Genomic DNA, 15,017 nt, shown 5'->3' on the forward strand with positions numbered 1-15,017 from the left:
GGGCGGGGAGCCCGGAGCCGCGAGGAGGGCAGGCGGCCGGCTGCTGGCGGGGCAGCCCTCCTAGCTGCCCGCTTTGCGCCGCCGGCCCACGCCGCAGTGTGTTTTGTGGACGGCGCCTTCCCAGACAACCCGGTAGACGCCAGCGGAGCTCGTGGCCGCCTTCGACGCGATGTTTCGCCGGAGCCTGAACCGTTTTGTAAGTACAGTCCCTGTGCTTCCCCGCGTGCGGCCGCGCCAGCCCCTCCGCGGGGTCCCTGACAGCCCGTTTCCCAGGTGGGGGGAGGGGACTGAGCGATGCCATCCTCTCCCCCGGACTATTTCCCCAGTACACGACCACCCGGACGAGTGGCCGGGGGGCCGGGCCAGACGAAGGCTCCGGCCCCCCACCCTCCCCACCCCAGGACAATTTTATCTGGGCTTTCGCGGGCCGCTAAGAACTCTGCCTGGTGATTGGGGTGGGAGAGGCTCGTGGAGGGGTGATGGGGGGGATCACCCAGGGGACCCCTCCATGTACTAATTACTCGAAGATGGCGTTTGATGATCTCCGAGGAAGCTTTCTTTTGTTTCCCCCTGCCACGAGCACATGGAGGTAAACCCAGACCTGTCACCGTGGCCCAAAAAGAGGAGCCTGGAGCCCGGGGAACGGCAGATTGACGCTGGGCTCAGCCTGGGCCGGGAATGTGTGTGGGGGGGGGAGAGGGGGGAGGCCGGGGAGACAGGCAGCTGGTGATCCGAGGCCGGACAAACTTTGGGGAACCAACCTAGGAAGCGCACCCTTACGGAGCTGTAGAAGCCAGGGCTACGGGCTGCGCGGGCTGGGGGAGGCCGGGACGCCCGGAGGCTGCGCATGGCGCTGCCTGCCTGCCGGCGCCCTCGCTCGTGGAGGACCAAACTCCCCAACATCCACCCCGTGAGAAAATGCAGACTGCGGCGGGGCTGCTCCGGTCGTGTCTCTTCCCCACCCTGAGTCCGCCTTTGGCCATGGGGGAAAGCGATTTCGATCTACTGACTTTTTTTTTTTTTCCAGTGACCTGTTTACTCCTAGAGGGCTCATTAAGAATGAAGCAAACTCGGAGCGGTTTACTTCCATGCTGCTATTTGTAGCAACTTCCTTAATTTCCACAGGAGGTGGCGGGAATAGGGTTTTATTCTGCCAGCGGGGTAACAGAACGAGTTCCTCTACACATTTTGATTTTTTGTTTTTTTTGTACTTAAGAAAAAACGTCGAAGACTGAGCGCTTCTCCTTTCACTCAACACTTGAGAACTGTTTAGTTCTCTTAATGCAGTTTTTCCTAATCAAAACAATGCACGTACAGTTTTCATAGGTTATATGGGTTTGCTCTCATTTTTCCATTACATTTCTGTACCCTAAGTAAAAGTCATATTTGTACATCCCTCTTTTATGATATCATCATCACAGTCCTACTGTTTGTTCCCCCCCCAAATGTTTACTTCACTCTGAAACATGCATGAAGTTGGGGACAGATAATTGCTGGTGGCACATAGCAATAGTTTGCTGCAGCGAGTGACCAAAATTTGCTTCTTACATCTAGCATGAGACAGTAAAACAGCGTTTTACTTCATAGTTCTGTTTCACATAGGTTCTTGTGATTTTGAAGTGTTGTTTCAGGGTGACAAAAAGGGAAAGGTGACAGGAGAGCTAATTCTAATATTTAGGATAAGGACTGTCTTTTCCCATACATAGCACTTTGATGTTGGAAAATAAATGGGCTCTGAGCCATATTAAATTCACTAGTTGAACATTGAGGAAATGAAATCTCATTTTTGAAAGGATGTACACATTTGGAACCAAAGAACCCAAGCTTTGCTCTAAAAGCCCCCTTCACTTTGCTTTTTTTCTGAAGTGATCTGCATTGTATCAGAGCCTAGTAATTAAGCAGTGCTGGCCCATGAAGCTAGGGCATGCAGTAGAATATGCAGCAGTTGCTGAGGTGCCAGCTTGCAGATTTGAGGCTAGTTCTTTTCATCCTCAACCCAGATATCCGCAGAGAATCACTTTTCCTCATACTGAAAGGAGATTTGACCTCATTGTTTCACCTGAGATGCCCAGATGCCCACATTTTCCTGCACAACCATGAGTATGGTAAGTCCTAGCAATTTGTACTAGTGCAGTAAGCTGGAAGGTTCTTAGGAGTTTTATCTGGCTTTTGTCTTAAGGCAAGAATAAAAAACAAACAAGCCCCTTGGTCTGAATGTATTACATATATTCAAATTCTGTTTCTTAAAACTTGGCTATAAAATTTTGGAGGGGCAAATTTTAGATTCTTCAGATCAGTAAACCACATCCTATTCTCGTCTTTTACCTGGCACAGATTCCTTGAGGGGCATTCCCAATTAAATTACTAAAAGGCTAAAATTAAAGATTTAGGTGGGACTTTGAGACCTGCAAACTATATGTAGTTCACGATGTGTACTGTCCTTTTGATTCTTTTAATATCTTAAAGACTATAAATTCCTTCTAAATTCAATTGTGTTTTTTAGCAGACTTCCACAGTTTTGAAATTAGCTTTGAATATTAAATCACAGTAGTGTTAATTGTAGTTGTCAGCCATTGAAAACTAGAGGATTACATAATAGAAGAGAGCTTATTTTATATTTCAAATCTGATATGGAAATTTAGAATCTTCTATAACTCATTTGTGTTTGTGGACTCATTTTAAAATGTCATTTATTTCTCTAGTTTTACTAGTTTCAAGCTAAAAGAAATAGTAAAGAAATTCAAGTTTTAAAGACATGGCCTTGGCTTCTTTCTTCTTGATAATCATGTTTTCCCTTTCTGATAAATTATAAATTAGCTGTTGACAATAATTTTTTGAGACAAAGTATTGCCCTGTTGCTAAGGCTGGTCTCAGCACTCTTTGTCCTCTAGCCTCAGCCTTTCTAGTTCGAGGATTAAAAGCAAGCCTTACTGTGGCTTTTTTTTTTTTTTTTGGGTCCGGTCATGGGGCCTGAACTCTGGGCCTGGGTACTGTCCCTCAGCTCTTCAGCTCAAGGCTAGTAGCGCTCTACCACTTGAGCCACAGTGCCACTTCCGGCTTTTTGCTTTTTACTTATGTGGTGCTGAGGAATTGAACCCAGGGCCTCTTCCCAGCCCTGGCTTTTTTTTTTGTGTGTGATATTGGGGCTTGTGTTCAGGGCCTGGGTACTGTCCCTGAGCTCTCTTGGTCAAGGCTAACTCTACCACTTGAGCCACAGCTCCACTTCTGGTTTTTTGGTGGTTAATTGGAGATAAGAGTCTCAAGGACTTTTCCTGCCTGAGCTGGCTTTGAAATCTGATCCTCACATCTCAGCCTCCTGAATAGCTAGGATTAATGGTCTGACATGCCCAAGCTCTCTCTCTCTCTCTCTCTCTCTCTCTCTCTGTGTGTGTGTGTGGTGAATTTGCTGTACAGCATTTTAGGATTTAGGCATGTGGGAAGTGTTTTCAAAGATTTAAAAGTTGCCTGCCTATGAGTGGCATAAGAGTGCTGTCTGTTCTTAGTCAACATCTCCATAAATACAATAAATTGTAGCTTTCTCTATAAAATTTATGTCTGACCAGGCACCAGTGGCTCATTCCTGTAATACTAGCTACTCAGGAGGCTGAGATCTGAGGATGGTGGTTCAAAGCCAGCCCTGACAGGAAAGTCTGTGAAACTCTTAATCTCCCATAAACCACCAGAAATCTGGAAGTGGCACTGTGGCTAAAGTGGTAGAGCACTAGTCTTGACCTGAAGAGCTGAGGACAGTGCCCAGGCCCAGAGTTCAAGCCCCATGATTGACAAAAAAAATTCTTTTATTTCCTTGAAAAGCATATTGACAGCATAGACTAGTTGAGATTTGAGTCTCAACTAGACTTCTTTGCTATCCTTTTATTCTAACTAAAATTCCTAATGAGCATAGAAATTTTTTAATCCTATGTAAAACTTAAAAACCTGTAGATTTATTGACAGTCTTAAGAATTTTTCCCTTTTGAGTGATTATGAAATCATTTCATGCTAAAGATTCAAATAAGACATTTTTGTGTGTGTTTCAGTAGTGGGGCTTGAAATAAGGGCCTGGGCGATTGTCCCTTATTTTTTTCTCTCTACCACTTGACCCATAGCTCTGTCTCTAGCTTTTTGGGAAGGGGGTTGAAGTTATTTGGAGATAAGCATCTTTTAGTCCTTCAGCCTGGGCTGGCTTGGAACCATGATACTTATATGTTGGTTTTCTGAGTAGCTAGGATTACAAGCACTAGCCACCAGTGCCAGACTCAAAGGAAACACATCTTAGTAAGTTAGGGGCCTTGACCCAGAGGACATTGTAACTTTCACTTGTCAGAGGGTGCTAGTTCATATTGAATTTCTAGGTGGTTGACAATGAAAGCTTATTGTGTCTGTGAAAAACTGTAGTAAATTTATCTTTCTGATTCTGGAAGTTCTCAAACTGCTTTGGTTCCTAAAGGTTGTAGCTTAGTAATATCTTATAGAAAATGTCTTACCAAAGAGACTTGAAAGAAATTAAACTGCATAAGGAAGAATGGAAATTACAAATAAGACTGAAAATGCAAAATAAGAATTAATGAATTAAGTAGCTAATTTATTACTTTCAGTCCAACTCAGGGCCACTCTAATGAAACAGTATATGGAGGTAATTAACAAAATAATTCAGGTAATTGCTTTTCTTCTTCCCGAAGCAGGAAAGTTTTTAATTTATTTCTTCATTAAGTTATCAGGGTAATTAAACATTTTTTCCTGTTTAATTCCCTAATAACCTTGACCTGACATTGCTGAATGTGGAAATTGTTGATTTTATTTTGTTGCGATTGGAGGTGAAGCTGCATATGTATATTAAAATGTTTTTGCATTTACACAATGTTTTTGCATTTACAAGGCTTCCACATCTTGGCTCCTACCAGGTAGTTCAAACACTTGTAGGTTTAACAGTTGAACTTGACCCTACCTAAAAGCAACCTTTATATCTTATTGCATTATAATTGCCTTTTAACTTGTGTAGCTCCCTAGACAAGTCTTTCCCAAGGGGAAGACATTATGTGTAATTAATTGCTTTCCTATACACCTGGAGGAGGAGCCCCAATTGAGAAAGTCTGTCATAGTCTGAAGGGAGCTGGGGGCAGGGAAAGTTCATAGTATATCCTTAGCTTCTAGTACAGTACCCAGTGAGTGCCTAGTAGGTATTTAATAAATATTGAAAAAATATTTTATATTACTTAGTGATCTGTAGTAGGCATGACTGAAGAATGGATTTACTACTTTTGTAAGAATTAGAATAAATAATCTAATTCTCAAGCCATAGTGACCATGGCATAATCTTTGTTAGATGATTCAGGTGTTTGTGTTTTTGGGAGCAGTATTTCATTGAACAAATATTTACTAAGCACAGATTCCTATCTTCATGAGCTTTATTGTCATTACATTCACTGCTATAGATATAAAAGGTGTGATGACAGCATGTATCAAATAAATTTGTGATGCACAACAAAATTCAATTTTCATGAATTCATTACTGGTATATACTTGTCTTTTTTTTTTAATGTGCTGCCCCTGAGGCTTGAACTTGGCCTGGATGATATACCTTAGTTGGCAATGTTTTTGCATTTACACAAGTCTTACAAAGGTGTCCACATCTTTGCCTCCTACCATCTTGGCTTAAGACTGGCAGTCTGTCACTTGAGCCACAGCTTCATTTCTGGCTTTTCCGTGGTTAATTGTAAATAAAGGTCTCTCAACTTTATGTGGGATGGCTTTGAACTTCAATCCTCAGATCTCAGTCTCCTGAGTTGCTAGGATTACAGTGGTGCCCCGCTTCATTTCTCTTTTTTGTGTGTGTGTATGTGTGCAAGTAGTAGGACTTGAACTCAGGACCTATGTGTGCTCATTCTGCTTTTTTACTCATGGCTGGTGTTCTGCCATGTGAGACATACCTCCAATTCTTGCCCTTTTTTGCTGTCTTTCTGGTCTGTCTGCCTCATTTGGCTTTGAACGGAGATCCTCAAATCTCAGCTTCCTGAATACTTAGGATTATAGGTATAAAACACTGCCTCTCAGCTTCATTTGTTTTGCTATTAAAAATAAAATGTAAAGTGTGCCATTTTCTGCTTTGGATGTCAGATAAAAGTGGTTTGCTACATTTGATACCTTTGGTATTATGTACACATGACATGGCATTTTGCTCTTTTCAAATAGATGCTAGGCTGACCTTCTTCAACTTAGGAACTAACCACTACAACTTGAAATCTTTACATAAACGAAAGAAGTCCTCATTGTGCCCCCCATCTTATTGTTGATTAAGCAACATGAAACTGATTCTTTCCCAAGTATTATCAATAAGGACTTCCTGCTTGTTGTTTTTGTTTAAATATTGCTAAGAATTCAGCCATTTAGTGCCTATTGTTGAGTGCCTATGTATGTATCATATAATTTTAAATGTTCCTAATGGTTTTCAATGTTCCTAATGGATTTTTAGCTGAAGTAAGATTTCAGCAGGTGAAGTTGGCCATTTTCATACTAATGCAGCTGTTTAGATGAGCTTATTTCCTTTACCTAAGCTGCTATAATGTGGCCAGAGGCCTGGAGAAAAGCCTCAATCTCCCTGTGTCTGTTTGATATGCAAAGAACTGTAGATGCAAATTCTGGTTTATTGAATAATGGAAAAAAATCATCAAGGCTAACTACTTGTCTAGCATGGTTGATCAGTTCTCTCAACACGCATAGGAAACAAAACAATTTTTTTTTCCTTCAAGGTGCTAGTTTCCCCATATGTAATACTTTAGGGGGCACTTTTTCTCACCCTTTTCTGTGGTGTTGGGATGTTAATTCAGAGCCTTGGGTATGGTAGATAAGCACTGTCTAGAGTACTTTAAAGCCTCTTATATCTGGAATCCTTGAGATTGGGGCAGCTTTTCTTGTATAAAGTTCTGGGCTTTCACAATTGAATTATTTATTTCTGTTTACATCATATTTACCTTCTTGGCCTGGTACAAGTGAAGATAGAGGTGATCATAAAACAAACGTATTAGTATAGCTGCTGCATATGTTCACTGCGGCTTAATGATGAATGAGCGCACAGCACTGCAGATATGGGCACAGGATGGCCTATGCCAGCATGCTGGCAGTAAGCCCCTCAATTACTGCAATATATGGATGGATTGCTGGTTTGGCTGACTTCTTTATTATTGAGGAAGATGTGGTTTAGATGTGGGTTAGAAATGGTGTTACACTAGGGATGTCCAGATTTATTTGAGTAATTTGTATTTCTGAGGTAAAGAATATCACTGATTTTTTGCTCCATACTAGAATGGGAGAACTGGTGAGAACAGGTATCATTTGTTTTTTAGGTTTTACTGTATATTGTCTTAGTATTAAACAGGTAGTACTTTGTAATTTCATTTGTCTTCACCAAGGTTTTCTTAGAAGAACCAGAACAGTGTTTTTGACAATGATTTTATAGCTAACACAAGATCAGGCAAACAGTAGATGCTCAGTAAGTACCTGGCGAATATTTTTGAAAACATAGGTTTAATCAGTAATAACAGGTGAAAAATGATCAGTTTGAAAGTAGTCACCAAGAAGCTTCTGCATTTTAGACTAGGTTGCACTAGTATGTAGCACTGAAAATAACTTCTTTTGCAGTGGAAAAATATTCCACTGTTCATATTTTCAATGAGAAAAAAATTATATGCTTAAAAAGTGATCAGGGACTCTGTGTGTGTGTGTGTGTGTGTGTGTGTGTGTGTGTGTGTGTACATACGTGTGTGCTCCAGTATTGGTGCTTGAAATTAGGGCGTCCTGCTCTCCCTTAGCTTTTTTGCTTGAGGCTGGTGCTCTGCCACTTACTTTTTTTTTTTTTGGTAGGAAAGGAATTTTAGGAATTTATATAGTCCCTCAGCTCTTCAGCTCAAGGCAAGTGCTCTACCACTTGAACCATAGCACCACTTCCGGTTTTCTGAATGGTTTATTGGAGATAGGGGTGGCTTTGAACCTCGATCCTCAGCTCTCAGCCTCCTGAGTAGCTAGGATTACAGGCGTGAGCCACTGGTGCCCAACTCAGCCACTTATTAAGACACATGTACACTTCCAACATTTCTCTGCTGAATTGGTGATGAGTTGCAGCAACTTTGCTGCCTGGGCTTTCCTTCCTTCCTTCCTTCCTTCCTTCCTTCCTTCCTTCCTTCCTTCCTTCCTTCCTTCCTTTCTTTCTTTCTTTCTTTCTTTCTTTCTTTCTTTCTTTCTTTCTTTCTTTCTTTCTTTCTTTCTTTCTTTCTGCCAGCCAGTGAACTTAGGGCCTGGGCACTGTACCTGTTTTTTTTGCTCAGTGCTAGCACTCTACCATGTGAGCCACAGTGCTACTTCCAGGTTTTTCTTTTGATGTGGTACTGAGGAATCAAACCCAGGGCTTCATCCATGCTAAGCAAGCACTCTGCCACTAAGCCACATTTCCAGCCCTGGGTTGACTTTTGATTTCATTGTTAAGATCTCAGCCTTCTGAGTAGCTAGGATTATTGGCGCAAGCCCACCTTTTCTATTCACCACGATTATCCTAACTCTTTTTTTGTCGATTCATAGCATACTATAATTACGATACTATCTCCACCTTCTAGAATTAGAAGGAAACATACTCACTTTGTTAAATGCAGTTGATGACACTTAGTTTTCCTGTTACCACCAGCACATCAAATCTATTTTGAAAACCAAAGCTTGTATTGTTAATTCTCTAAGAGTATTGTGTCTTTTCTTTTGTTTCATTTTGTGACAAGATCTCACTATGTAGGCCAAATTGGCTTTGAATTTATGATCCTCCTGCCTCAGCCTCCTTAGTAGTAGGATTATAAAGCATATCCCACCACAGTCAACTCATTTATATCATCTGATTCATTGTGGTGGGTATATATTATTTTGATTCAGGATGCTATTTAGTTTTTGGTACTGGGAATGTAAGGTACTTTCCTGTTTGTACCAGTTACCATTAAGAGGATGAATACCTATGAAAAAAAGGCTAGGATCTTCAGAGTTTGAGGGATTTAAAAGAACCTGTGTGTGAAGTGCGCATCAACTTTGTTAAAAGTTAATGTAAATCCTACTTCTGCCATTTACTACCTAGCTTGATAAAATGGGTACTGCACACTAGCTTACATACACTAAACTATTTCTCAAAACTTAGTCCTTGTGCTGTTGGCTCATGGCTGTAATCTTAGCTACTTAGGAGGCTGAGATCTGAGGATTGCAGTTCAAAGCCAGCTCAGGTAGGAAAGTCTGTGAGGTTTATCTCTTATTAGCTCCCAAAAAGCTCCACCAAAAGTGGAGCTGTGGGTCAAGGGATAGAGCACTGGCTATGAGCAAAAAAGTTCAGGGATAATGCCCAGTCCCTGAGTTCAAGCCCCAGGACTAGCACATGAAAAACATGGACTACTTGTAAAAAAGTTATCCTGGATACTTACTGTAAGTACAAAAGTCATCTTGGATACAGATTTTGTAGCCTCAAGCCTACTGAATGAATCTAAGCTCCAGAAAATTATGTATTTTTTGTTTTATTTTTCTTGGTTTCAGGGATTGTACTCATCCTCACAGTTGCTTAGCTTCCTTGCTGCTGCTGTGCAACATGAGCCATGCCTCCACTCCAACCTTTTGCTAGGTATTTGGAGATGGAATCTCACAGACTTTTTCTCCAGTCCAACTTTGAACTGTTACATTCTGATGTCAGCCTTCTGAGTGGCTAGGATTACAAGTATGAGCCACTGGTGTATGGCCAAAAAATTATGTTTTTAGCAAGCCACTGCAAGTGGTTCTTAAGGTCACTAACATTTGGTTACACCCATTTGCCATATAGTAAACACTGCCGTATTCATTTTCTGGCACACTCATTGTTCACCTCTGTCCTTGAGCTTCTTAGAAACCGTATTATGACTATCTTAGAATGGCCATAATACCTGCTATACAAGGTTGTTGGCAAGATGTTTGCTGTGTTATTCAATACCATACCCAAACCAAATACTACCCTCGGGTTTAATGGTTTATTCTAAGACTTCACATATATTCTTACTACTGCTAATACAGCGAAAGGACACAAAGCAAAGTCAGCAAAGGCAAAAGATGTAGGGGGCAAAGTCTGGAGGAACATCACACAAGCTTCCAACAGTCCTCTCCCAATGTCAAACGGGATATACTTAATTCCATCAGTATAAAATGTTGATAAGGGCTTTTCCACTGCTTACTTGAGCAGTCTACACTTGGTATATACCAGAATTTTACTTTCCCAGAAGGAAAGCAGGTATTCAGCATAAATACTACTTATACAGATGGTTTAGGCACAGCATATTATTCTTGTTAGGGTGATAGGAACTCTCTCTGAATCTAAGTCCCTAGATACTAGCCAAGGACCAAGTTGCTTATAATCACCTCATTCCCCCTCCTCCACTTTCTGGTGGCACTGGGGTTTAAACTCAGCTTCACACTTCCGAGGCTGGTACTCTGCCACTTGAACTACTTCTGTAGCCTTTTGTACTTCAGTGGGACTTTTTTTGCCGAAGGCTGTCCTGGATTGTGCTCCTCCCAGTTATACTTCCTGTGTAGATGGGATGACAGGTACACATCACCACACCCACCTTATTATATTAGTTGAGATGCAATCTCAGTAACTGTGAGCTACCCTTATACCGAAATCCTCCTGCTCTCCATCTCCTGAGTTGTTGGGATTATAAATGTGAGTCACTACGATTGGCCTTGTTAAGAGTAGCAATCTCAGGCCTGCTATTAAACTTTTCCACACTATTTCTATGAAATAATTGGCATCAAAGGGAAGTGACTTAGCTAATTGGCAGCTAATCCTACCAGCAACACACCTTCCCATTTCATTGCTGCCCACAGCCATGCTTATGGGCCATTTCTTTCCATCTGTTGACAGCATTCACTCTTTGTCACTTGCAGCAGAGGAGCAGCCTGCCTGTGTAAATTGATGCACCCAGTGGGGGAGCCAGGAAGTATTGATGTTTCTGCCAGTTTAGCGTCAACACTTGCTGGTTTCCTCTCTGGAGCATCACCAAGTTCGTGTATTTTCATTTTTCTATCTTTTGGATTTTTGCTACTACCAGAGTCCCTCCTTTACTATACATTTGTCCAGATTTTCAGTGTTCGTTTTCACCATTACATTATCCTATTCTATATATGACTAGCTCTTAGCAAATATGATGATAGGTAGGTAGCCAATACAAAGATACTTTGGGCTAACACAATTCCATATAGTGGGAATACTGAAGAGGATTTTTTTTGGGTTCGGTCATGGGACCTGAACTCTGGGCCTGGGCACTGTCCCTCAGCTCTTCAGCTCAAGGCTAGCACTCTACCACTTGAGCCACAGCGCCACTTCTGGCTTTTTTCTTTTTGCTTATGTGGTGCTGAGGAATCGAACCCAGGGCCTCAGGCATGCAAGGCAAGCGCTCTACCACTGAGCCACCTTCCCAGCCCGAGAATTCTTTTTTTTTTTTCCTCTGGTCATGAGACCTGAACTCTGGGCCTGGGTGCTGTCCCTCAGCTCTTCAGGTCAAGGCTAGCGCTCTACCACTTTGAGCCACAATGCCACTTCCAGCTTTTTCTCCTTATGTGGTGCTGAGGAATTGAACCCAGGGGCTCATGCATGCAAGGCAAGCACTCTACCACTGAGCCACTTTCCCAGCCCTTTTTTTTTTAAGACAGTCTATATAGGAAAAGATACATGGGCTAATAAAAAATAAAGTTTATGGTTATATTTATATTTTATTATAAGATTTTTTGTCTTATAATAAGAACTCCCCCCCCCCCCCGATTATTCACAAGTTTCAGCCTATTTTACTGTTCAAAATTAAAATTAGTAATTCGATTAGGATTTGGGCAAGGAATACAGAAACCACACTGGAAGATGCAGTAATCCTATAGATCATTAGGGAGCAGAAACCAGAAGGGAACTGTCACAAATAAATAACAGCTGGATAGAAGAGATTATGTAAACTACACCTGTTGTATAAGCAGTGGGGATGTCCTTTAATCTTCTCAATTAAAGTAGTTTGCAATAATGCGGATTAAGGACTGTATAGAGTAGTATGTAGTTCACTCTGGCTCCTTTCCTTTCTTTTTCTTTTTTAAGGTGTCTTAGTCTTACAAGTCTTGACTTGTTACTCAGGCATTTTATTTATTTATTTATTTTGTTAATTGTGGGCCTGAACTTTGGGCCTGGGTGCTGTCCCTCAGCTCTTCAACTCAAGGCTAGTGTTCTACCACTTCCGTCAGAGAGCCACTTCGGGCTTTTTCTGCTTATGTGGTGCTGAGGAATTGAACACAGGGCCTCATGCATGCAAGGCAAGCATTCTACCCTCCCTCTCCCTCTTCCTCTTCCTCTCCCTCTCCCTCTCCCTCTCCCTCTTCCTTTCCCTCTCCCTCTCCCTCCCACTCCCTCTCCCTCTCCAACTCTGGGCCTGGGCACTGTTCCTGAGCTCTTCAGTTCAAGGCGAGTGCTCTACCACTTGAGCCACAGGGCCACTTCGGGCTTTTTCTGCTTATGTGGTGCTGAGGAATTGAACACAGGGCCTCATGCATGCAAGGCAAGTATTCTACCCTCTCTCTCCCTCTCCCTCTCCAACTCTGGGCCTGGGTGCTGTTCCTGAGCTCTTCAGCTCAAGGCAAGTGCTCTACCACTTGAGCCACAGGGCCACTTCTGGTTTTCTGGTGATTAATTGGAGATAAGAGTCTCACAGACTTTCCTGCCTGGGCTGGCTTTGAACTGTGATCCTTAGATCTCAGCCTCCTGGGTAGCTAGGATTACAAGTGTGAGCCACTGGCTCCTGGCTTCTTTTTGTTTCTTTCAATATTTTTATTGACATAATTTTGCTGTGCAGAACACACAATCCACAGTTTCTAGAACGTTGGAATTAAAGGTGTGTCACCAACTTGTCTGGCTCTTTCTCAGCTTTTTAATTGTCTATTTAGCTTCAAAGTCTAGAAGTGGATTCTGGTTATACTGTTTTCCACTGGGGGGGTTCTTCCATTTGCTCTTCAAGTCTCCAACTCTTGATTGTTCATTGAGCTATACTCTGTGCTCAAGAGAGAGATCAGGAGCATCATGGTTCAAGGCCAGCCCAGGTAGAAAAAAAAGTGTGTTGAGACTCCCATCTCAACCAATCAAAAAGCTGGGCATCTGTCACCCCAGCTTTATGGGAAGCATAAATAGGATTCAGGATGGCCTTAGCAAAAAGCTTGAGCCTGTTAGAAAAGTAGTGAAAAGGACTGAGTGTGTGGCTCAGGGTAGAGTGCTCACCTTGAGGCACAAAGTTCTTTAGTACTGAGAAAAGGAAAAAAGAGTCATGACCAGGGAGCTATTTTATGAAATGGATTGTATAAATAAAATCTATTTTAAAAGTCATCATTTGTTGACTTAGGTTAGACATTAGTCCTTGGTGAAAACAACCAGGAGAATATATATATATATATATATATATATATATATATATATATATATATATTCCAGTTTTGAAATGAATAGCTGTGTAATTAAAACCCTCTTCTATGACTTCAGGTGTATTACTTGTCAAAGATACTAATGAAGTGGTGTAATCCAAATAAAATCAAATGTAATCAAATCAGAACCCTTATAATTGATTTATAAAATCCATGTTTGGAATAATTCTAAGTAATTATGAAATTTATGTTGCATTAACAAATAACTATTTGGCTTCTAGTATATGCTTAACATGAAGTTTTTGAGGTATGAGATCAGATACTTCTTTGTTAGGATGCCTCCAGTAAGCAGCAATATAGCTTTTGGAACAGTCACTAATATTTTAATTAGCTGTCTAAGATGTAATATTCAGTACATGTAAAATATAAAATAAAATGCATAAAATCATTTGTGTACTCATTGTCCAATTTGAAAATGAGAACATTAGAAATTCAGTTCTGCTTACCTATGTATTCTGTAGCTCATTCCCCTGCCTCCCTGACATCCTGATAATGGTTAGCTTTAGTTTTGTTAGAATCGTAATGCTTTAAAAAAATGAGTTTTAAGCCATACATGGTGGTACATGTTTGTAATTCTAGTACTTGGGAGGCAGAAGCAGGAGGATCACTAATTTGAATCTAATCCTGTACCAAACTGCAACTTGAAGGGCCTCCTGAGCTATATAGAGATTCTCTGTTAAAAAGTATTATTTAAACTGTGTGGTGGTGCCTCACAGCTGTAGTCCTAACTCTAAGTTCTCAGAGTCAGCTTGCCAATTAAGTCCTACCCTGTGTCCCTACCTGTTTACAAACATCTGTTAAATTTCTATTTCCCTGATGCTGTATTGTTTTCCTGGTGTTGCATACAAATTCCTGCCCCAGTTGCAACAGTCTCATTACACTCCTTCTTAGAATGTCTCGCCCCTCAATTCTTGTAGCCCACATAACACCTTTGTAACACCTTCTTTGACTCCCTCCAGAATGCCCACATTCCACATAATGTGACCCATGTGACTGCCCATATGATCCATGTGACTGACCCTAAAATTTTGCTTAAATTCCGCCCATACCTGCCCATGGCTGCTGCCTCCATTCCTGCTTAGAGCAGCTCAGCAGTTCTGTCCCCTATTGAAATCTTAAGCCTGGATTCTTCACTCACCTCTCATTTTTTACACTAACTACTCAGGAAACTGAGATTTGAGAATCGTGGTTTGAAGTCAGCTTGGACAAGAAAGTCTGTGAGACTCTCATCTCCAGTTAACTGCTAAAAAGCCAGAAATGGAGTTGTGGCTCAAGTGGTAGAGCACTAGCCTTGAGCACAAAAGCTCAGAGACAGTGCTTAGGCCCAGGACCTGAGATGATTACTTGGGTTTTTTTTTCATTTTGATCTTTATCAACATGATTTATATACTTTTTTTTTTTTTTGGCTGGTCGTGGGGCCTGAACTCTGGGCCTGGGCATTGTTCCTTAGCTCTTCAGCTCAAGGCTAGTGTTCTATCCCTTGAGCCACAGGACCACTTCTGGCCTTTTCTGCTTATGTCATGCTGAGGAAT

General features: G+C 41.5%; 1 protein-coding gene and 1 pseudogene across 4 annotated transcripts in view; one reads left to right on the forward strand and one right to left on the reverse strand.

Moving 5' to 3' along the window:
• The first annotated feature begins 24 nt into the window (after positions 1-24).
• The window catches only part of Atp11c (ATPase, class VI, type 11C), a 149,480-nt gene continuing 134,487 nt past the window's right edge, over positions 25-15,017 (forward strand). For 3 of the 4 annotated variants that reach the window (XM_013025980.1, XM_013025978.1, XM_013025981.1), the window contains exon 1: positions 2,034-2,105. In XM_013025980.1, coding sequence (XP_012881434.1) covers positions 2,073-2,105 — 33 coding nt within the window. In that variant the 5' untranslated portion in view covers positions 2,034-2,072. Of the gene's footprint in view, positions 197-2,033; positions 2,106-15,017 lie in introns of those variants that run through there. The other variant, XM_013025979.1, reaches the window with a different exon arrangement.
• LOC105992828 overlaps positions 10,019-15,017 on the reverse strand; it is a 12,387-nt pseudogene continuing 7,388 nt past the window's right edge.

The sequence above is a fragment of the Dipodomys ordii genome, unplaced genomic scaffold, assembly GCF_000151885.1.
Source record: "Dipodomys ordii isolate 6190 unplaced genomic scaffold, Dord_2.0 Scaffold89, whole genome shotgun sequence".
Taxonomy (NCBI): Eukaryota; Metazoa; Chordata; class Mammalia; order Rodentia; family Heteromyidae; genus Dipodomys; species Dipodomys ordii.